The sequence below is a fragment of the Melanerpes formicivorus genome, unplaced genomic scaffold, assembly GCF_026170545.1.
Source record: "Melanerpes formicivorus ecotype bairdi unplaced genomic scaffold, bMelFor1.0.p_v2 SCAF_38, whole genome shotgun sequence".
Taxonomy (NCBI): Eukaryota; Metazoa; Chordata; class Aves; order Piciformes; family Picidae; genus Melanerpes; species Melanerpes formicivorus.
Genome location: NW_027142390.1, coordinates 4,990,360 through 5,012,261, shown reverse-complemented (window position 1 = coordinate 5,012,261; position 21,902 = coordinate 4,990,360). Strand labels below are relative to the sequence as shown.

At 46.5% G+C, this 21,902-nt stretch overlaps 1 protein-coding gene across 1 annotated transcript in view; it reads right to left on the bottom strand.

Moving 5' to 3' along the window:
• Positions 1-21,902, bottom strand: part of DNAH1 (dynein axonemal heavy chain 1) — a 78,859-nt gene that overhangs the window by 31,559 nt on the left and 25,398 nt on the right. The window contains 18 exon segments of the mRNA XM_068157921.1: positions 400-491; positions 605-791; positions 890-976; positions 1,444-1,593; positions 1,908-2,021; positions 3,044-3,149; positions 4,770-4,958; positions 5,540-5,653; positions 6,124-6,287; positions 6,914-7,054; positions 8,381-8,480; positions 8,482-8,558; positions 9,651-9,685; positions 13,398-13,474; positions 14,834-14,955; positions 15,659-15,823; positions 17,447-17,659; positions 19,213-19,466. Coding sequence (XP_068014022.1) covers positions 400-491; positions 605-791; positions 890-976; positions 1,444-1,593; positions 1,908-2,021; positions 3,044-3,149; positions 4,770-4,958; positions 5,540-5,653; positions 6,124-6,287; positions 6,914-7,054; positions 8,381-8,480; positions 8,482-8,558; positions 9,651-9,685; positions 13,398-13,474; positions 14,834-14,955; positions 15,659-15,823; positions 17,447-17,659; positions 19,213-19,466 — 2,387 coding nt within the window.

Here is a 21,902-nt window from a genome sequence, read left to right as displayed (position 1 = left end):
AAAGGCAGTGAGAAAGGAGACACGGTGAAGGGTAGTGTCATAGTAAGGAGATGCCTTGCTGTATTCACAGAAATGAAGCATTCCAGATGCAGGGAGGGAGGAAGTTAGATCTACCATCTAAGAGGCCTGAAACATCTCAAGATGTCAAAGTATGCCTCAGCTTTAGAAATCTGCAGCAGAGCTAATAAGCCTTGATCTAATCTCCTAACTCAGAGGAGTGAGCTAGTAATACACTTCCCCATGGCTATAAATCAATATTAAGAGGCAGAGTCTTTGTGTCCTGATTTCTGCCTCAGAGAAACTGAAAATGCTGTAGTGTGGATCTTCTATGAAGCTCCACTCCCTGAATCACTAGGTGGGTGATGGTTTTCTGGGGACAGCACTATGTTTCAACCATACCTTTGTCTTCCCAGAACCTGCTGGCCCCACCAGCATAACGCCATGAAGAACCACAGTGGTTTCATAGAGCTGCATGCACTTAGTTACAAAACCTGTAAAGGAAGATGATGCAAAGTGGGTCTGGGACCAGCTGTCTCTTCCCTAGGGCAGGGTGCTGGACTAAAAGCCCAGGCCCAGTGGGAGCTTGTGGAGTCTTTTCCCTCACCATCAACATCCTTCCGATTCTGCTTGATGCAAGACTTGGGAATGGCTTCTTCCAGGATGCCATAACCCACAGGCCATTCTTGGATCTTGGGAAATAAATCTGAGACAATACCATTGAAGAGCTTGAGATCATCCTGCAGGAATTTGGGTACGTTGGCATCCCTGATGGCCCGCAGGCAGATCAGCTCCTGCAGAGATTTAAAACATCAGAACTTCAAAGATCCTGACTGTGGCTGCAGAAAAGGCCCCATAAGTCCCTAACAGTGTGAAGCATAAGGACATTTACCTCATCCATAGCAGGATTCTCTCTTTTGAGGTTGCCAGCTGTTGAGATGACAGTCTTCACAGCTCTCATCCCAAAGTCATAGCAGTCCTGGAAAAGGAATAGAGGAAACAATGTAATCAGATGCAGAAGCATCACCTAAAAAAGAGTGAACCTATGCATGCACTCAGTCAGCAGCTATGAAAAAACAGAGAGTTATGCCTTCAGAACAACTGCTCTTTTCTCCAAGTCTGCTCTCAGGATCCTTCAGACAACTAACCAGTCCTCAGCTGTACAGACTATAAGTGAGAAAGATGAGAACAGCTGGATGATGAAAAATTCTAGATGGAGGGAGAAGTAGGCAGGGCTGCCTGGCTCAATTGTCCTGCCACTGCAACCCTACCTAGGACTGAAGGTGAATGCAAGTCCAGTCACAGGAGAAGAAATGAGAATTAGAAAGGAGTGAGATAGAGGAAGAATAGGGTTTTGTGAGGCACCCAGAGAAGCATCCATGTACTTTGTGCCTAGGCTGAGAAAGCCTCACATTTAAAAACAGTCATGGACATTAAGGCATCTACCTGACTGCTGAGCTGCTCAGACAATAGTTTGAAAGTTGTGGTGATCTTCTTTGCAAGGACTTTGGCTTCATTAAATCCAAAGGAGTAGAGTGAAATCTCAGCAATCATGGAGTAATCTGGGACCATCATAGCCACAGGATGAAAGAGAGCCTGAAACAGTTCCAACACAAGATCAAAACACTGATTGTTTCTTATTTTTCCCACCAACCAGAAAAAAAGTCTGAGTATCTATCACAAAACTGTTTAGAGGACACAGCAGGGTATGTCTGGCACCTGTCAGGGCAGCATCCCTGCAGACTGCAATCTGAGGAGTGTCATTTGCTTACAGATGTGTTTCAAATCTTAAAATCACCTCAGAAACTTTCCAAAAGCATCACATCCTCATCTTTGTCACAGACACCCTGATGGTCTGGGGTAGCATCCAGCACCTGTTTCTTTCTGTGTGTGCAGTCTGCCCTCCTTACCTTCAGGCTGTCAGGCAGTTCGGTGCGCCCAGCATACCCTGGGTTCATTGTGGTGAAGACTGCACAGGATGGGACCAGGGGGATCTCCGTGCCTTCAAACACAAAGCAATCCACCTAGAAAATTAAAAGTAGGATCATCCTCAAAGAAGAGACCCTAATCTGCAAATTAAACAATGCAGCAGAATCTTCCATGAGGAAACTCATGGCTTTCAGTAGTCAAATTATCAACCAAGGGCACACAGAGCTGCCCACAACTGTAGTGACTCGATCTGGACCCACTGAAGGAATCCAGTATTACCAGCAATAGTTTTCCCTGTTTAAGACACTGGGCTCATGGAAGATTTACAGATAGGATACTTTTTTTTTTCCCTTTTGGCTCGTGAACAGACTTCTATCCATCCTGCTGTAAACAAACATCCTTCCATTTATTCTGCAGCAGCGTTTGGACCTGAATTAATTCATGGCAGGGAGGGCAAAGAGAAACCTAAATCCTTTTTAAAGCTGTGTAGGTAGTAATTTCAGATGGGGGATAAAGTAATGCAGAAGTCAAGCCAAAGTCAAGGAGATTCAGGTCTTAACCTCTCTGAGTCTCCAGAGAGCAAAGCAGAAGCTGCCTGCTAGACTGGCTGACAGCTGAGTCTCCATGCAAAGGCAGCAATTCAGTTAATGGTGCAGTCCTGTGTCTGTGTGAGCATACATTTTGCTGCACATATTGGGTTTTCTGAATCCACTAAAGCTTGGATAACACATTTAGACAAACATAGTGCAGAGCAGCTCATGGTAGAATACTGGCTGCCTTTATCACAGCTTCAACTTGTATCAGCTTGGTGGATCTGTATTGGAGCGTCTCCCACACCAAAGTCTGTTGGCACTGCAGCTTAAGCTGAGACACTTGAGAGTGTGGGCAACTGTGGCAGCACAGATTAGGGTGAAGTTATAAAACCCACCCAGGATGCTGCCTATGTAATGGCATGATATGATGTGCCACAGCTAGGGTGTTACTCATGCCTCTCCAAGCTCAAATAGGTCTGAGCCACCCTTGAGCACTGAAGCATGCAAAAGGAAGGGACTTGCTTAGACTAGCTCAAGTGGAGATGTTTTTGGTCTGCCTTTGTATTCACATGTTCATTACATACCCTCTGCTGCTGTGCTTTCTGAATGGTTGTGATCTGTTGGGCCACCACAGACAGCACCTCAATATCAATATGGTTGAACTCATCAAAGCAAGCCCATGCACCAGTGCTGGGCAGGGAAGGAAAAATAAGGGAAGTCAGAAACATCACATGGAAGCAAACTTGCAGACAAATGTTCAGCTGGATCTAGAAATTACAAATCTCCATACTGGGGAGACAGCACAGAGACAAGAAGCAAACCTAAAAGGTCCCCAACATCCCACAGCAATGTACTGGTACAGTGGATGAGGCTGCAGCGCCTCATCCTGAGTAAGCAGCTCAGGCCATGCGATGAGTGGGAACCTGCATGGTCCCTGCAAGGTGTGATGGGTTACGCCCATCCTGAAAGCAGGAGCGGGGAGGCCTTGCGAGAGCCTTGCTCTCCCTGGAGGGTGTTTTCCCCCTGGGGAACTGAGTTAGTCTGTTCCACTCCCCCTCCCTGTCCAGCAAGCCTACACAAAGGAAGACACTGCAGCCATTTCTCTCTCTCTCGGCCCCTGCCTTTGCCTGGATGAGAGCTACTGCTGCTGGCTTCCTGCTTCTCTACCACGTGGTCAGGCCTGATCCTTCTCCCTGCTACATCCAACGCCTCTTCAAAGGACTGGTTTTGTATTCTTATTTTCCCCATCCATCCTTGTTCCTTACCCTTGTGAACCCTTCCTGTTATTGTAATATATATTGTTTAAAGAAAATTTTTTTCCCTCTCTACTTCCAAACCGACTCCAAAATTATTTCTCTGTGGATCTGCCTCCTTCCCTTTTTATTTTTTTCTCTCTATTGGGAAAGAGGAGGGGGAAAACAGGGGAGGGATTCCCAGTCTTGCCCCCATCTGAGCCCTTAAATCCCAGTTAAGGCTCAAACCACCACACAAGGCCATGGCAATGTCTGATCCTACAGCACGGGACAAATCCTGTGTGTTACAGATTTGGGCTTGAAAGCGGTGTCACACTGAACTCTTGTTTTCTACCTGAGCCAGAATTGTAGCAGATACAATTTAGACATCTCTTGAATCCACTTTTCAGAGCTTGGAAGACTACATATAAAGCTGGAAGCATGTATATGAGGAAGGTGATCTTCCCACAAGGCACGGTAAGTTAAATTACTTACAAAGAAAACATCTGAGAAAAGAATGTCAGCTTTTGTTGGAGTAACTAATTCAGATTCACCAGTGTGCAACAGACTAATTGGAGCAGGTCTGTTTGAAATGTAGAGAAGAGAGAAGCTTCTCTGAGAGGATCCCTCAGGGCTTAGAGCAGTCTCTCTTGGCTGCTCAATTTTGGATACACTCAGCAGATTCTCTCCTTAAGATTAAGCAGCTTGTGGGCTGGGTCTCAGTCCAAATTGTGTGATATTAAAACAAAGGCCAGAGCTGCAAACATTTGCACAGGTGTCTAACAGTGGATTAGTGGATTGGTGCAAAGCATTTGAATTTTGCCTTAAATGAACAGGATCTCTTTTTATCCCTTTTTTAATTTGATTGGCTGATCTGCCTCTCCCTGCTGACAGGAATTTTGTAACTTTGCTCATTCTGGAACACAGTACCCCCTTGCTAGGGCTCTGTTTGTTCTTCTGAGCTGCTATGAAAAATTTCCACCACTTCCCAGTGGCCAGCATCCCTGTATCCTATCCCTGTATCCTATCCATGTATCCTATCCATCCTCGCTAATGACCTGCAGCATTTTCATTGTACCTGGCTAGTCCCTTGAAAAACTTCCCCACTGCCATGAAGTCAAGCTGGTCAGAGCAGTTGAACACTACTGTTTGGATTGCCAGTGCTTTGCCAAGGTCTTTTGTTGTTTCTGTTTTGCCTGTTCCTGCTGGTCCTGAAAGTGCTCCTCCAAATTTCAGGTGCAGAGCTGCTGTAAGTGTCAGATAACACCTACAACAAAGGAGAGAGCAGATGATGGAAAGCATTTTTACTACTGCTTTCAGTATGGGAGACACATGATCTATCCAGCTGGAGACAAGCAGGAATCCATCCTTTATTGTTATGTGGAACTGCTTGGATATGCAGCATTCTGCAAGGAGTTATCTATGTGGCCTTGATTAGTATTCATGGGGGCCTGCATGGATAAATCCTTCTGCCACTGGCTACAAATTCTCTCTCCAGATAAAAGACAGTTACAAAAGGGTAAAACCATTACTGATGCTATTCTAGAGTATTAGATGCCCCCCATCTACTGGTTCATAGAAGAGCTCCTTAGCTATCAGGTAGCAATTGTATATGAGTCAGAACACTTCATTAAGAATTAGGAGAGCAAAAGCAATGCCTGAGCACTGATCACTAGGAATACAGTAGAAGCAATGCCAGGGTGTTCCTATGCCCTCATCTCAGGTGGTCCTTTACTGTACAGCTTCTATTTACACATCTTAAGCAGTGAGTGAGACTGGAATGGACAGAGGGTTGTTCATCCAGGAAAAAAAAAATCCCACATATTACCCAGAAAACAATCTCCTCACCTGTCAGTGAGGGGTGTGATAACCAGGCAGCCACTGCTCCCCAGATGCTCATAGCCATAAATAAATTCAGCACTGAGTGCTCTGATGTACAGGTCCCCCTTCATCCAGCAGTATCTAATGAGTGAACATGACATCAAAAAGATAAATGCTGGCTGACTGACAGTAGAACAACTCAGAAGACTACAGCCTGCAGGTCTGGAGACCTGCATGTTAAGGGATCCACCTCCCAAGATAAGAATAGGTGAGGTAACACAACAGGGTGGACAGTTCTCACAGGACCCAAAACTGGGTGTTCTCCTTGATCAGGAGCATGCCCTTTCACAGTGAGGCTGTGAAACATCATGGTTTAGTCTGTATTGCCACAGCGAATGCCATCAAAACCAGGTCTGTCTCAGATGCCTTAGAACTGGCATCCTTAGCAGACTTCAATCCCACTCCTCATAGAGGTGCTGAGGGCCACTCAGGAATGCTGCTTACAGACTAAGGAAACTCTTGTTTCTGTTCATCATTGACATGGCTGATGGGTAAGGACAATGAAGACTAGCCAGGGAGGCCAGGTGAGGTTCAATAGCTATGCTCTCTACCTGAGCTGGGAGATCCACTCCAAATCATTCACACTTGTCACATTCTTCTCAATCAGATAGGCTGCAACATCCTTGGCATGGACCTCAGTCGCAATAAGAGCTGACAAGACTGCTCGCTGCATCTTGGACAGTTTTCCACCAACCATGGCAACCAAAGCACCCAGCTGGGTAAGGAGAAGAAAGCCTCTGAAGCAGTCCATACCCCAAAGACCCAGGCTGTACTAACACAATGCAACTAAACTTAAAGTCCAGATCACAGGCCATGTTCAGGCAGCTTCTGCCTCTTCTCTTGTCAGAGACACAAATGACTGCTCAGAAAGCAAATACTGCTCAGAGCCAACTTTTGCCTCCACCATTATCATGTTCAGGTGAAATCCAAGTGCTAGAGCTGCCAAGAGACCCAGAGATTACTTCTCAGGCGCAATTAGATGCAAGGAACAGATACGAATGACGCAGTTTCACTTTGATTTCTACTGTCCATCACTTTGGGTTCCCTCCATCTCTGACTTCTTCTGTAATCCTGGAGGAGAATACCTTTTGTATTCTGTCTTCAGGTAATGATCACATTATCAGTGCTGCACAGTATTTGAGGTTTATGATGACAAATATTCTAATGATTAAGATGATAAGAACCTGCTTGGTTTTCACCTGTTTTTCAGCTGTGCTATGCGGGAATCAATCTCTGCTTCTCCAAAAGCATTGCTCTGGCTGTATGTATAAGTTATCTAAGGTCTGATGCTTGAGAAGTCTCCACCTGGCACAAATCTCACTCTCATATTCATTTTCATACCTGAGCACTCAGCTGTGGGAAAAGCCTGCTGGACAAATCTCCAGTTTGCAGAGCATCAGACACTTGTTTTGCCCAGAAAATCTGGCAGCCAGCAATGACCACTTGGCCAGGCCACTGCAGGACCCATGTAGTACGTGGAGTCTTTCAAAAGGAAAAAAACAACAACAAAACAAACAGTGGTAAACCAACTTAGAATTTCTGTATCAGTATCTGGCTTAGAATTTCTGTATCTTCCTGTTCTGAGATGAATCTTTGAGACTCAGAGGAGTACTTCCCCTTTTCAAGCCTGCTTTAACTTTCCTAATTTCTCATTTTTCAGCCTTTCTTCCTCCCTAGACCCAATAAAATCAATTTTTTAAAATCAGCCCAGCTTTAACACAAGAACTAGAGCCAAGATGCAGCCCCTGATGCAGCCTCTAGCACAATGGATGAGACAAGAGAGCTCAAGAAGACTAAAGAGAGCAGATCCTTATAACGAGGAAGTTGCTTGGAGAGAACACATAGAATACACCAGGTTGGAAGAGACCTTCAAGATCATCGCGTCCAACCCATCAACCAATCCAACCCACCTAATCAACTAAACCATGGCACCAAGCACCCCATCAAGTCTCCTCCTGAACACCTCCAGTGATGGTGACTCCACCACCTCCCTGGGCAGCACATTCCAATGGGCAATCACTCTCTGTATAGAACTTCTTCCTAACATCCAGCCTAAACCTCCCCTGGCGCAGCCTGAGACTGTATCCTCTTGTTCTGGTACTGGTTACCTGGGAGAAGAGACCAACCCCTGCCTGTCTACAACCTCCCTTCAGGTAGTTGTAGACAGCAACAAGGTCACCCCTGAGTCTCCTCCTCTCCAGGCTAAGCAACCCCAGCTCCCTCAGTCTCTCCTCATAGGGCTTGTGTTCCAAACCCCTCACCAATGTTGTTGCCCTTCTCTGGACACCTTCCAGCAAGTCAACCTCCTTCCTAAACTGAGGGGCCCAGAACTGGACACAGGACTCAAGGTGTGGCCTAACCAGTGCAGTATACAGGGGCAGAATGACCTCCCTGCTCCTGGCCACACTGTTCTTGATGCAGGCCAGGATGCCATTGGCCCTCTTGGCTGCCTGGGCACACTGCAGGCTCATGTTCAGCCTACCATCAACCAGTACCCCCAGGTCCCTCTCTACCTGGCCGCTCTCCAGCCACTCTGACCCCAGCCTGTAGCTGAAGATTCATATGGGATTGTTCCATGCTACTGGGAACATTTCTGCGGCTGATAAACGAGCGTGCAGAGTCTGCACTCTTCTGGACCATTAACTGCTTGCCCAGCTGTGCAGTCTGCACTTGACCCACACACAGCTGGATTAAAGGTTGTATTTTAAAGCTATAAGAGTATCACAGATGCATCAGCCCCACCACTGGTGACCTCTATGGCAAGGATGGAACCCAGACATCAGAGACCAGCCATGACCAAACGCTTACCTCTGGATAGGCACCAGTTGCTCTTTCTGTGTTGTCCTGTACACTGGCTTTCATGGATCTCTCTACTTTCAGCAGCCATTGGTCCACATCATCAGGGGGAGATGGGAACACACAGCTTCACCTCTTCTCCTTCAGCAGAGCACACGTGTGTGATCTGTCGGTCCTCCTGTAAGCGTAGCTAATGGAAGAAGTGCAACAGGAGATGTGAATGGAAGATTTCCTTTCTGTCCCTGTTTTCCTGCCACTGAGAGAGAGCCAGGCTGCAGTGGGGTATGCTTGTTAAAACTTTGGTGCCAAACTTTGGTTGTCAGTAGTGCTAATCAAGTGTGTGACAGATGTGCAAAATGACCTCTCCAAAACCAGAGAACAACTTGTTAAGAAAACAAGAGATTCCCATTGGTTTGACTTGAGTGAAGCAAATCAAATTATAGGGAGGAGGAAGATTTCTCATTGCCTGTCTAGGACTCAAACAATTCCTGTTCAGTTCGGTAGATTCAAATCATTTCCCTGGAGGTCACAATGCCCGCTTTTAAGAATAAAATTTAACAGCTTCTCCAGTGCCCCAGCATATCACTGGAAGTCCCCTTATTTATTCCAATGGCATTGCACCAGGTTTCTAGTTCAATTTCCTTTCTATTTTCCCAAGCTAATGACTAGGAGATTGGCTTTAGTGCCTGAGTATTGTGGTGTGAGCTGTGACTAGCCATGGAGTCTGAAGTCTATTTGGAATAATAAAGAGGAAAAATACAGCTATTTTTGGGTAAGCCCAGCTCCTAAGCAGGGATGAAGGCAGAAACTTAATTCAGTTCAGACTTCTTCACCCCTAGTCCCTGCTGAGGCTGTCAGCAAGAGAGGAATTCTACCCAAAGCAAGTGCCTGCTAAGTCTGAGCTATTTCTTTTGCCTTCCACAGTGGGATGGACAGATGTCTCCAGAGGAAGTGTTCTCCTAAGATGGGTATCTAAGTGAAATTCTGAAAGTGGCCCTTTGCAAATGCCTATTTTCCCTTCAGTGTGTAAAAGGCAATTGAGGGTGCTCAGTTTATGGGCAGACAGCTGGCTTTGAAATGTCTAAAGATCAGCTGCTTGAATTCCACTCCAGGCCAGGCAGCACCTTGCAATGCCTACCTACGTACAGTTACAGATTCCCAGGAGATACACATCCACACAGCAGAGTGTGGACACTCCTCCAGACCTCACCATGCCTCCAAGGTCTCATGAGATCAGCTTCCCAAAGATGGCCCAGGGCACCAGAATGCTTGCTTTGCCTACCTGTGCAATGTTCTCCAAGCATTTGTAGAGGTGTGTGGCAATGCCAGCGACGAGCAGTCTGAGCAATCTGGCAGTGTAGGCCTAGAGCCTGACATGGTGGTAAGCCATGCTCAGCATAAGTGCAGAGCCAGCTAGCAGTGTAGCAAAACGGTTCTGTGCCTGCAGCATGTAACTAAAGCAGGACACTGGTAGCTATAAACATAGAAAGTGATCTTGGGACAACAGGACATGCACCTGCATCTTCAGAATTACAGGCCTGTCAGCCTGACCTCAGTGCCAGGCAAGATCATGGAACAGGTCATCTTGAGTGCAATCACACAGCACTTACAGGATGGCCAAGGGATCAGGCCCAGCCAGCATGGATTTAGGAAGGGCAGGTCCTGCCTGACCAACCTGATCTCCTTCTATGATCAGGTGACTGCCTGGTGGATGTGGGGAGGCCTGTGGACACAGTCTACATGGACCTCAGCAAGGCCTTTGACACCATCCCCCACAGCAAACTCCTGGCCAAGCTGTCAGCCCATGGCTTGGACAGGAGCACACTGCACTGGGTTAGGAACTGGCTGGAGGGCCGAGCCCAGAGAGTGGTGGTGAATGGTGCCACATCCAGCTGGCGGCCAGTCACCAGTGGTGTGCCCCAGGGATCAGTGCTGGGCCCCGTGCTCTTTAACATCTTCATTGATGATCTGGATGAGGGCATTGAGAAGCAGTCATGGAACCACCAGTATGACGACCGCACAAGGGAAACAACCTGGGTGGAAAACATTGTACTTCTGGAAACCTAGGTACCTTAAATCAAATTGTCTGGCTGCTGGACAGACTCCAAAGTGCTGTGCTCACTGTCACAGACCTAATCATTTCACTCCAGATTGTCGTAGGCAGGGATTTGCTCCTGCAGCGCGAGTACACACCGCATGACGACACCAAACCAGGGTGCTTGGACCAACACCACCACCTCCCCCCTGCCCCCTGCAGCCACCTCTGGCAGCGTGTAGCGGACCTGACAACAGCTGCATATCACCTTTGAATCCACAAAGCGTTGTCGAGTTCCATCGGCACAGTCCTCTGGGTCACAGACCCTGTGCTCTGCTCATTGGCAGATTGTATACCTCTAGACAGGGCATCCTTATAATTCCTGGTTCAATACATTCTGATTATGACTGGGCTATGAAAATTATGCTCTATACCATTACCCCTCCTGTTAGCACTCTTGTTGGGACAGAAATTGCTCAGCTAATACCATCTGAGTCCCGAGTGCCTAAAACTTCTAACAGGATCCGAAGGCTCTGGTTCCACCAGTATGCCTAATATCTCATTGGCCCTAGAAATCCAAAAGGGAAAACTGGAACAGATTGTAACTGTCAGACACCCATGTGGACAAAGTATACAATTTTCATATGATTTTCACTGATTGTGGATACTGGAGACGATGCCATCGTTATACCTCGTCATAAAGGGAATGGTGACTAGCCATTGCTCATGGCAAATGCTGGAGTCATGGGTTAAAGGTATCCAAACAACCTGGGTTAGCAAAGAGCCAGTAGAATTAGCTTTTAACAATGGCAAATCAATCACTGTAAGACCGTACCTGTTGACCCTTCCAGTTGCTCTATTGGGCTGAGATGCCTTAAGTTAGTTAGGAGCAAAACTCGTTACTGCTCCTTCTCTGTAGCAGCTACTAGTCAGCAACCAACCCTCAAATTAAAATGGAAAACAGATACTCCAGTATGGGTGGAACAATGGTTGCTCAGACAAGATAGGCTGCAAGTCATTAAGACCCCAAAACGGAAACAATAGCAACTAGGGCACACCTTGCTGGCCGCCCTCAAGCCACCCCTACCCCCACCCCCAGAAATGTGAAGATTTTTTGGTATGACTCTAGTCTACCAAAAGCTCTGCTCTGATTTAAAGCAACAGTGCTAATTTCATCATTTCTGATTGCAATGTCCTTAAGAGATTTGCTATTTAGAGTTTTGCTAAGTTTCTCTGGTAAGCATAATGAATGGTGAGCATTTGGTATTTACAGGTACTCAGTACATAGTAATTGTAGTAAGGTGTAAGTACTTAGTAATGAGTTCACATTGTAACATTTCCTTTTAGATCCAACCTTTCTATTTGTGTGCCTAGGCATTTCAAAGGAGCTCCATGTAATATAGTTAAGGTTTTAAGTGAATAGGAATTCATTTTAAAAAGTATTCCTTAGCTAATATAATACCTTTCTATTTCCTTCTTAGACATTAACTGGAAAAAAACACAGTATCACAGTATAACTAAGGTTGGAAGAGACCTCGAGGATCATCGAGTCCAACCTGTCACCACAGACCCATGACTAGACCATGGCACCAAGTGCCACGTCCAATCTCCTCCTCTTGAACACCTCCAGGGATGGTGACTCCACCACCTCCCCAGGCAGCCCATTCCAGTGACGAATGACTCTCTCTGGGAAGAACTTCCTCCTCACCTCCAGCCTAAACCTCCCCTGGAGCAGCTTGAGTCTGTGTCCTCTTGTTCTGGTGCTGGTTGCCTGGGAGAAGAGACTAACCCCCTCCTGGCCACAACCACCCTTCAGGTAGTTGTAGAGGGCAATGAGGTCACCCCTGAGCCTCCTCTTCTCCAGGCTAAACAATCCCAGCTCCCTCAGCCTCTCCTCACAGGGCTGTGCTCAAGGCCTCTCCCCAGCCTTGTTGCCCTTCTCTGGACACCTTCAAGTGTCTCAATGTCCTTCTTAAACTGAGGGGCCCAGAACTGGACACAGGACTCAAGGTGTGGCCTAACCAATGCAGAGTACAGGGGCACAATGACCTCCCTCCTCCTGCTGGCCACACTATTCCTAATACAGGCCAGGATGCCATTGGCCTTCTTGGCCACCTGGGCACACTGCTGGCTCATGTTTAGGCGGCTGTAGATCAGCACCCCTAGGTCCCTCTCCGTTTGGCAGCTCTCAGGCACTCTGACCCCAGAATAATACAAAATACAAATAATGCAAAAAAAAAAAACATAGTAAAAAGAAAACAAGCACCAACGAAATTTAACAATACAAATATATAACCAAACCCAAAATACTGCAACTTAGATACAAAAAGTACAAGAAAAAACAAGAACAAAAGGACAAAAACTCAAGATACAAAAAATGAGAGTACAAAATAACAGAATAATAATAGAAAAGAAGAGGAACAATAAAAAGAAAACAATAAAATAAAAAAATAACAAGAAAATTAATTAGGAAAAAAGATATAAAAATGAGATTAAAATGAACCAAAAAATTAACCAGAAATCATTAAAAAAATAGAGATAAAAAATAAAATACAGTGAAAAAAAATTCCATTAAAAGGGTATAAAAAATAATTAAAAAAGAAAAAGAAATTAACTAAGGATTGAACAAAAAAACTACATTCAAAGTAAAAATATTAAGAAAATATTAAATAGTAAAAATATTAACCATACAAAATGATTCAGAATAGAAAATAATAACTAAAAAATGAAATAAAATAACAAATAAAGGAAAAATAATAAGTAATAAAAGAAATACATTCAAAATAAAATAAAAAGACTCAAATTAGAATTAAAAAGAAAAAAATACAAAACTAATTTACCCAAAAAAATGAAATTAAAAGAAATTAAAAGAAACTTAAAAAACCAACAAAAAAACACTTAAAACCATGTAAAAATAATGAAAAAAATTATTAAAATTAAACTTAGAAAAAAAAATAATCTCTATAATAAAATCTCCATCCCATCAGAGGTGTGGTTGCACAGCAGTGGGGTCCTTTTCCTTTGCCTGAGACAGTACTTCCAGCAGCTCAGCATCCGAAAGGAAGCAGAACCTAGAAACACAGGATGAGGCATGAGGGGAGGCTCTCCTTGCTGTAGCATCAGGAACTAAATCCTGGCGAGATGAGGACCAAGCTAAAGACAACGTTTCTAACTGCTCACTGATCTCTTTGTATTTGCATAGGAGAGTAGCAGCCGTGGTCCAGACACCTACTCTTCTGTAGAGAGAGACTTCTACATGTGCAGGAGTCAGTCATTTCCATGCAAAGTGGGTTTAAAGCAGTATTAAACAATAGAAGTGTTCCTACAGGCTGGAGAGGTGGGCACAAGCCAACCTCATGAGGTTCAACAAGAGCAAGGGCAGGGTCCTGCAGCTGGGTCGAGGCAATCCCAGGCACAAATACAGGCTGGGCAGTGACTGGCTGGAAAGCAGCCCTGAGGAGAGAGACTTGGGGGTGCTGGTGGACAAAATGCTCAACATGAGCTCCCAGTGTGCACTTGCAGCCCGCAAAGCCAATCAGATCCTGGGCTGCATCAGGAGAAGTGTGGCTAGCAGGTCGAGGGAGGTGATCCTCCCCCTCTACTCAGCCCTGGTGAGACCCCACCTGGAGTACTGCCTCTAGTTCTGGAGCCCCTATTACAAGAGGGATATGGAGGTGCTGGAAGGTGTCCAGAGAAGGGCCACATGGATGATCAGAGGGCTGGAGCACCTCTCCTATGAGGACAGACTGAAGGAGTTGGGGCTGTTCAGGCTGGAGAAGAGAAGGCTCTGAGGTGACCTAATTGTGGCCTTCCAGTATCTGAAGGGGGCCTACAGGAGGGCTGGGGAGGAACTTCTCAGGATCTCAGGTAGTGATAGGACTAGGGGGAATGGGATGAAGCTGGAGGTGGGGAGATTCAGGCTGGATGTGAGGAGGAGGTTCTTCCCCATGAGAGTGGTGAAGCCCTGGAATGGGTTGTCCAGGGAGATGGTTGAAGCCCCATGTCTGGAGGTGTTTAAGACCAGGCTGGCTGAGGCTCTGGCCAGGCTGATCTAGTGTGGGGTGTCCCTGCCCATGGCAGGGGGGTTGGAACTGGATGATCCTTGTGGTCCCTTCCAACCCTGAATGATACTATGATACTAAGTGATGGAGCTGGATGGAGGTTTTCATTTCACCCCACCCTTTCTAAACAAATCCTGAGGCATGGCTCCACAACGATGCTAACAGGCTGCCCTCAACACCCAGCATTTGTGCTTGCCTATTTTCTCCCCATCAGATGGCAGCATTGAAAGACACAGCCTTGCTCATGTTTGCAGTCTCATGACAATATACTAAGCTTAGATTGATCTGCTTTTTCTTGGCAAAGTGATCCAGAGAGAGCCTCTCCTTTCATATTACCTGAACCATAATTTGATCCAGCCCTCTGGTTACCTGGGAGAAGCACCTCTCTTTGCCTCCAGATATGCACTCAGCCCCTTCTGCACAAGTTCAAGCAGTTCATTACATTTTCTCAGGGTCTCTAGCAGCACAGGATCAGGGCACAAAGAAATCACCTATAAACAGAATGGAGAACAGAAGGAGCATCAGGATTCTGAGGATGTGGGAGACAAGGCACTGGAGATAATCAGGCTGCCCAGTAAAGTTACTGATAGGATTTAAATGACTCATTCACAGGGGTACTTTCACAGGAGGGATCTGCAGAGGTGTGAACTTTGTGGGCAAGGAGGAGAAACAGAGCTTATGGATGTGACAAGCACATTTCTGGGTTCCCCTAAATACCAAGGTTTCTAATACGGAATACAAGTGGTGATGGGAGTCCTGGGAAGTAGAGACCAGAGAACTGAAGAGCATAGAACACTGCTACCAGGACACAGAAACCAGAGAAAACAATGGCTCTGCACAATTTCAAGAGTCAGTCCTGAGGAGGAATGGAAGGAGTTTATTTTATGGATTAGGGTTATAACAGGGCTGACTGCAAGAGTCATAGGAGGCAGAGAGTCTGTGTGCTGAGGAGAAGGTATCTGGTGGGGTGGAGAGCTTGGTGCAAGGCATCACAGGGAATGACTCTGCCAGTTTGCACATCAGAGTGAAAGGCCAAGTTCCAAGAGAAGAAACCCAGCATGCTGGCCTGGCCAAGGCTGCACCATTTACAGAGCACTGCTCATGCCCACACCTTTACAAAACCAATGACTCAAAGGCAACCTTTGCGTGAGCACAGCTCCAAGGAGTGGCACTGGCATTCATCAAGGCACACACCTCAGGGTTTTCGCTAGCACTCTTCATGATGCTCCTCCAGTCCATATCCATGTCCTGGTAGCACATGCTTTCCCATGGCAGTTGTTTTTTCATGTCCTCTGAACTAAAGATAGGCTCCAAGTAGAGCCAAGAGCGCTGGCAGTTCAGCCATTCTTCTAGGACATCCTAGTGGGAAGCAAGAAGAGCATATGAGGACACCATGCTATGAATATGTTTGACATAACCATTCAAACTGCACCAGAATGTGTTTACAGGAAGAGAAAGACCTTCTACAATTCTAAAACCTACCTGCAGTGTCAGGAGCTGGAATTTCCTTCTCAAATAAATACCAATTTCCTAGCAATCCCTTTGCTAGCTGTTGTTAGCAGGCATCAGAATCAACACCCACTAGTTTAATGACAGTAGTTGAGAAATGTGTAAGCCAATACTAGAGTTCTAAGGGACTTTGTGGGGCTAGGTCAAATTTCTGTGGCTAGTGTTGCTGTGCTCCAGAGAAGACAGCATGATATGAGCATACAGGAAGATGGGGGGGGGGGGGGCAGGGTGTTATTTTGTGAAAGGAGCCTTTTTTGGGGGTAAGAATGACAAATAAAATATGCCAGACTCTGCAGTCCTGTCATAGCCCCTCTCTCTCTCCTGCCTGATGTACTTCAGACCCAGCTTTACCTACAGAACTAAAACAACACTCAGAATCAAGGGAATGAATGAAAAGCTAAACATTTATGTATTAAACAGGAAACCCTGTTTGTCAGATATTCAAAAGAGAAGAGAATTAGCTGGGAATAACATCTTCCTCCTCCATTTTCAGCCATGGGTGACTGGAAAATACAAGTAACCTGTCCAACGTTGCAAAGCAGCCCAAGTGTTTGACTCCCTTTCAGACTGCCTGAGTCACATGGTGCAGTCTACTGTTCCCTGAGCACCAGCAGCCACTCCACGTAGCAAGAGGTGTGGTTTTCCAGTAACACAGACAACAGGGTTTGCCACACTCCATCAGCTCACCCTGGTAAACCCCTTCCCAGAAGGGGATTCATGGGCCAAAGACAGGAAAGGATGGGTGAAAACATGGATAACATCACAGCCAAACCCACAAATCTCAGCTGCCTTAAGGCTTAGAGCAGCATTTCTGTATTCTCATGAGCCAAGGCTAGCGCTCCAGCAGCCCATGACCCAAGCACACCCAGATGGTAAGCACCAACCAATGGAATGAGGTAGTCATGAGTAACAGATAACAATGCTGCCATGCATCAAACACCAGCATTTACACAGAGTTCTCCAATCAGATACTTGTACTGGAATTTCTCTCCCACAGCAAAATGCTATTCTGCAGGTTGAGTTGTGCTGGATGCCAAACACTCAGGCTGTGGTTTGATGGAGAAGTACTGGCATGGTCTGCCAGATCCTGCTCTAAACAGCAGTCTTACACATGCTTTCCTATGCTGTGAATGATTATCAGGATTTCACAGGGCCTGTGAGAAGGTTCACTTAGTATAATATGATTAGAGATGCCAGTAGGACTATTCACAACAACAGGAGAGTCCTGGTCCCATCAAGTGCTGCAATAAACAGCAAAAGAGCTGGGATTTCTTCACTGCTGTTTGCAGAATAAGGCTCTTTCACTAAAGGCAGGGGGCTTTGAGAGGCCCTCTTCCTCCCTGAAGAATTAGATTCTTCTGGTAGCTGTCCTCCCACCTCCCTGGCAGCAACTGCACTGGCTCCATGTTTAAGCATGGCAGCACAGCCCAGCCGCCTGTCTTCACCACAGGTGTGTGGGTAAGAAATCAGTACCTGTGTCATCTTCAGCTTATTTTCCCATGCACTCATCCTTTCCTCAAAATGTTTTTTGAATGGTGAGAAGGACATGCTCTGAACCATGACAAGGTGATCATCTAGGAGCTGAGAGACTTCATCAGTGTCTTTCAGAATAAAGGTACCTGTTTCTTTGTAAGGCACCACAGTAAGTGAAACAGAGTTCCATTCACTCTCCATCTTGTCAAGTGCCTGCAACAGAGGGACAAGCAATTCAATTTTCACATACTACCTGTGCAACAGTTATCCCAATTCCCACCTTTCTCAATGCCCCTCTCTAGCAAGTGACAGATGTTTGCTCTTGGATTCCACTGGAAAGAGCAGCTACGTATTTAACGTAGGACACAGCAGCAGCACATTTCCTCTTTACTGCCCATGGTCTCAACACCTCAATGCTGTCCTGAAAGGAACATCTTGAGGAAAAAAAGGCCAATTTCACCTCCAGGCCCAATTATGTTATTACTATATGCACTGAGGCTGCCAGCAAAGTGCCTATTAATGATTATGGTTAATGATGGCTTTGTGAAAGAGGTAGCTAATCCTTGGGAAATTGCCTGAGATTTCAGAGGGTGAAAACTGCCAGAAGGTAATGAGTGTCAGTCAAGACCATCTTAGGTCACATCTAAACTGGTGAACTGAAGCTGAATGACTATCTAACCTATGAATCTCCAGAGCCAGCAACCCTTCCCTCTAAGTTTACTGTGTTAAAGGACTTGTGCTTGGGCACAAGTGCATGGGAAGCACCTGATCAGAAACACCATCTGGTGGAAGCACCTCTTGACTCTGGTCTGGCAGGGACTTAGGAAGAGAGGTTGGTTAGGGCTGGGAAAACCCTGGAGAAGGCAGTGTGGGATCTAGGGAAGCTGCAACTTCCTGGGGAAGCTTCTTCAGTTACCCAGAAAGCTCAGCCTGCAGTGTGCCAGCTGCAGGAGACCGCAAGATGTGCTGGTGGGAAGAAAGAGCAAGGGCCCCTGACCACGCATGTGGGACGCCACAGCTGCTCTAACAGCTCTGTGCAGCCTCACTGGCCTGAGGAGGCTCCTCATAGTGAATGTCCCAGCCAGCCTCAAACTTCATCACAGACATCCTAAGCACTGAAGCCTAAGTTAGAGGCACGCCCTGCAGGGCCCAGGCCCTGTGCTGAACAGGGATCTTGTCAGTCACTGAAGCATCTCTGTGCCATGGTTTAGTTGATCAGATGGTGTTGGGTGATAGGTTGGACTCAATGATCTCCAAGGTCTTTTCCAACCTGGTTCATTCTGTATTCTGACTTGTTAGCTCTGTTTCCAGTCACAGCTTAGATAGTATTGGATGATAGGTTGGACTCGATGATCTCAAAGGTCTCTTCCAGCCTGGTTAATTCTATTCTAATTCTATTCTATTTTATTCTAATTCTAATCTCCCTAGTGTCATGTTTGAGTGGCAGAATGCAAGCAATCAATGTATTTTAACTGAAACAGCCACTAATCCCATAGTGAGGTGTGAGACCCAAGCAGTGGATACATGTATCAGCAGGCAGCATCATTATACAACAGCTAAAATTCTGTGCGGGGCAAAATGACTTCTTGGTGGCTAAATTCAGCTGCATGGCCATTGCTCCCCTCTCTAAGGGCAGGAGCCTTTTGACTTGTGCTGCAGAACATGCCTAATGCTCTGGGACAACAGGAACATCACCCAAGGCAATGACTGCCAGATCAACAGAAAGGTATCTGAAAAATAACCAAAGCAGGTCCCTCTCTCCTCACATTCTCAAGAGCGTATTCCTTGCCAGCTATCTCAGCTACTTTGGTAATGCTCTCGATATGGTCCATCAGGTTGATGCCCAAGCAGTGCCTAAGTGTCAAGGTAGGCTCTAGCTCGATCCTGACGTTCATTTCTTCTGACAGCATCTCCCAGTGCCGGTTTCTCATACCAGGGTTGCACAGCGCTTGAATTAAGGGCACGTACAGTCTGAACTCTTCCATCTTGCCTTGAAACTCCGTGGCCACACGCTGGCAGGCTTTCAGGGAGAAAAACAGAAGAACATCAGCAACAACAGGGTGAGTTGTTTTAAAGAATTTCCTGGAAGTTGTCTACAGCCTGCTGTGCTTGGCTATGGGGTAGGTATGCAGCAAGATGGTAGCCTGCAAAAGGCAGGTTGAAGTAATGAGGACACAAAGGCTCTCTGTACATGGCTGCTAAGCAAGGATTCAAGCCCAGTCCCAGAAGCAGACCTGCCTTTTAGCCAAAAGTCTGCTACAGGCAAGTCCATGCTAAGCAGAAGTGTGCCTTAGCCTAGAGCTCACTGAAAGACGAGCAGCCAACAGATTTAAGTCCTTAATATGGGTCCAAGCATGATGAAACCCCATCTGCCAATGCTTTAGAATCTCTGGTCATTGTTCCAAGATCTTCACTCCCTTAATAAGAAGACTGGGTTGTGTATTATCTGACATCTCAGCTCAGGCCATCCTAAATTGAAGATGGATGCTATTCATAGGAGGTAGAAGTAGGCTGGGATCACAGTCAGCTATGGAAAAGGAAACCATGCAGGAGAGGCCCTGTCAGCCTGTGGCCATGCTAGAGTCAAAGGTACTTCTGCTTCAGGAAAGGCAAAGTTAAAGAAAGGGCTTTGCTCTCTAGGGGCATTCTGCAAGCCCACATCTTTGCACTGTTCACATTCTGCCCTTTTTCAGCTTGTGCTATTGTGAGTAAAGCAATGGACAGGGAAAGAAGAAGGGACTGGGGGCTGTTCAGTCTGGAGAAGAGAAGGCTCCGAGGTGACCTCATTGTGGCCTTCCAGTATCTGAAGGGAGCCTACAGGAAGGCTGGGGAGGGACTTCTCAGGTAGTGATAGGACTAGGGGGAATGGAATGAAGCTGGAGGTGGGGAGATTCAGGCTGGATGTGAGGAGGAGGTTCTTCACCATGAGAGTGGTGAAGCCCTGGAATGGGTTGTCCAGGGAGGTGGTTGGGGCCCCATCCCTGGAGGTGTTTAACACCAGGCTGGACGAGGTTCTGGGCAGCCTGATCTAGTGTGGGGTGTCCCTGCCCATGGCAGGAGGATTGGAACTAGATGATCCTTGTGGTCCGTTCCAACCCTGACTGATACTATGATACATCTAGCTGCAACATGAGCCTCCTCTTACTGCACCCCAGGTGGTCGCAGCACTTCACACTCCCTGCTGGGTGGTATGCAAAGCCAAGGCAGGCTCAAGGACAAGCGTATATTTTACCAGGTGCCATGGAATATTGCAATGAATACGAGCAGGTATTCTTAGTATTTCTGTTTACCATAATGATTCATAGTTACTCACCCATCCACTCATCACCTCCTCCATTGGGGCTGATTCATGGCATTGTTTAAGAGCAAGTTCAAGTTAAAAAGGATGAATCAAAAATCTCCCACTGCAAAATATATTTCAATCCAAGCCATCTGGCAGGAGATTTTAGAACCAGCTCTAAGGAATGACCAATGCATCTCTGACAATCATGGAATGGGAAGTTAAGCCACAACTGAAGTCTCAGTTCTGGCTTTACTAGGAGCCATGCTTAAGAGACCTTTGTGTGACCTCCAAGGGCTGGATGCAATCACCTAAATTTCATACCACAGTATCACAGTATAACTAAGGTTGGAAATGACCTCGAGGATCATCGAGTCCAACCTATCAACACAGACCCATGACTGGACCACGGCACCAAGTGCCACGTCCAATCCCCTCTTGAACACCTCCAGGGATGGTGACTCCACCACCTCCCTGGGCAGCACATTCCAATGACGAACGACTCGCTTGGTGAAGAACTTCCTCCTCACCTTGAGTCTAAACTTCCCCTGGCACAGCTTGAGACTGTCTCCTCTTGTTCTGCTGCTGGTTGCCTGGGAGAAGAGACCAACCCCTTCCTGGCTACAACCACCTTTCAGGTAGTTGTAGAGGGCAATGAGGTCACCCCTGAGCCTCCTCTTCTCCAGGCTAAACAACCCCAGCTCCCTCAGCCTCTCCTCATAGGGCTTGTGCTCAAGGCCTCTCCCCAGCCTTGTTGCCCTTCTCTGGACACCTTCAAGTGTCTCAATGTCCTTCTTAAACTGAGGGGCCCAGAACTGGACACAGGACTCAAGGTGTGGCCTAACCAAAGCAGAGTACAGGGGCACAATGACTTCCCTGCTCCTGCTGGCCACACTATTCCTAATGCAGGCCAGGATGCCATTGGCCCTCTTGGCCACCTGGGCACACTGCTGGCTCATGTTTAGGCGGCTGTCGATCAGCACCCCCAGGTCCCTCTCTGTTTGGGAGCTCTCCAGCCACTCCGACCCATTCAGGCAGGAAAGAAAACAGTTCTTACATCCCACAGATTATGTCTAGATTTTGCAATTTAATTTTATTAATTAAAAAAATAAATAAATAACAATAATCAGGATCTCTTCTGACTTGCCATTAAATTCATCAGCCAGCAGAGAAAAT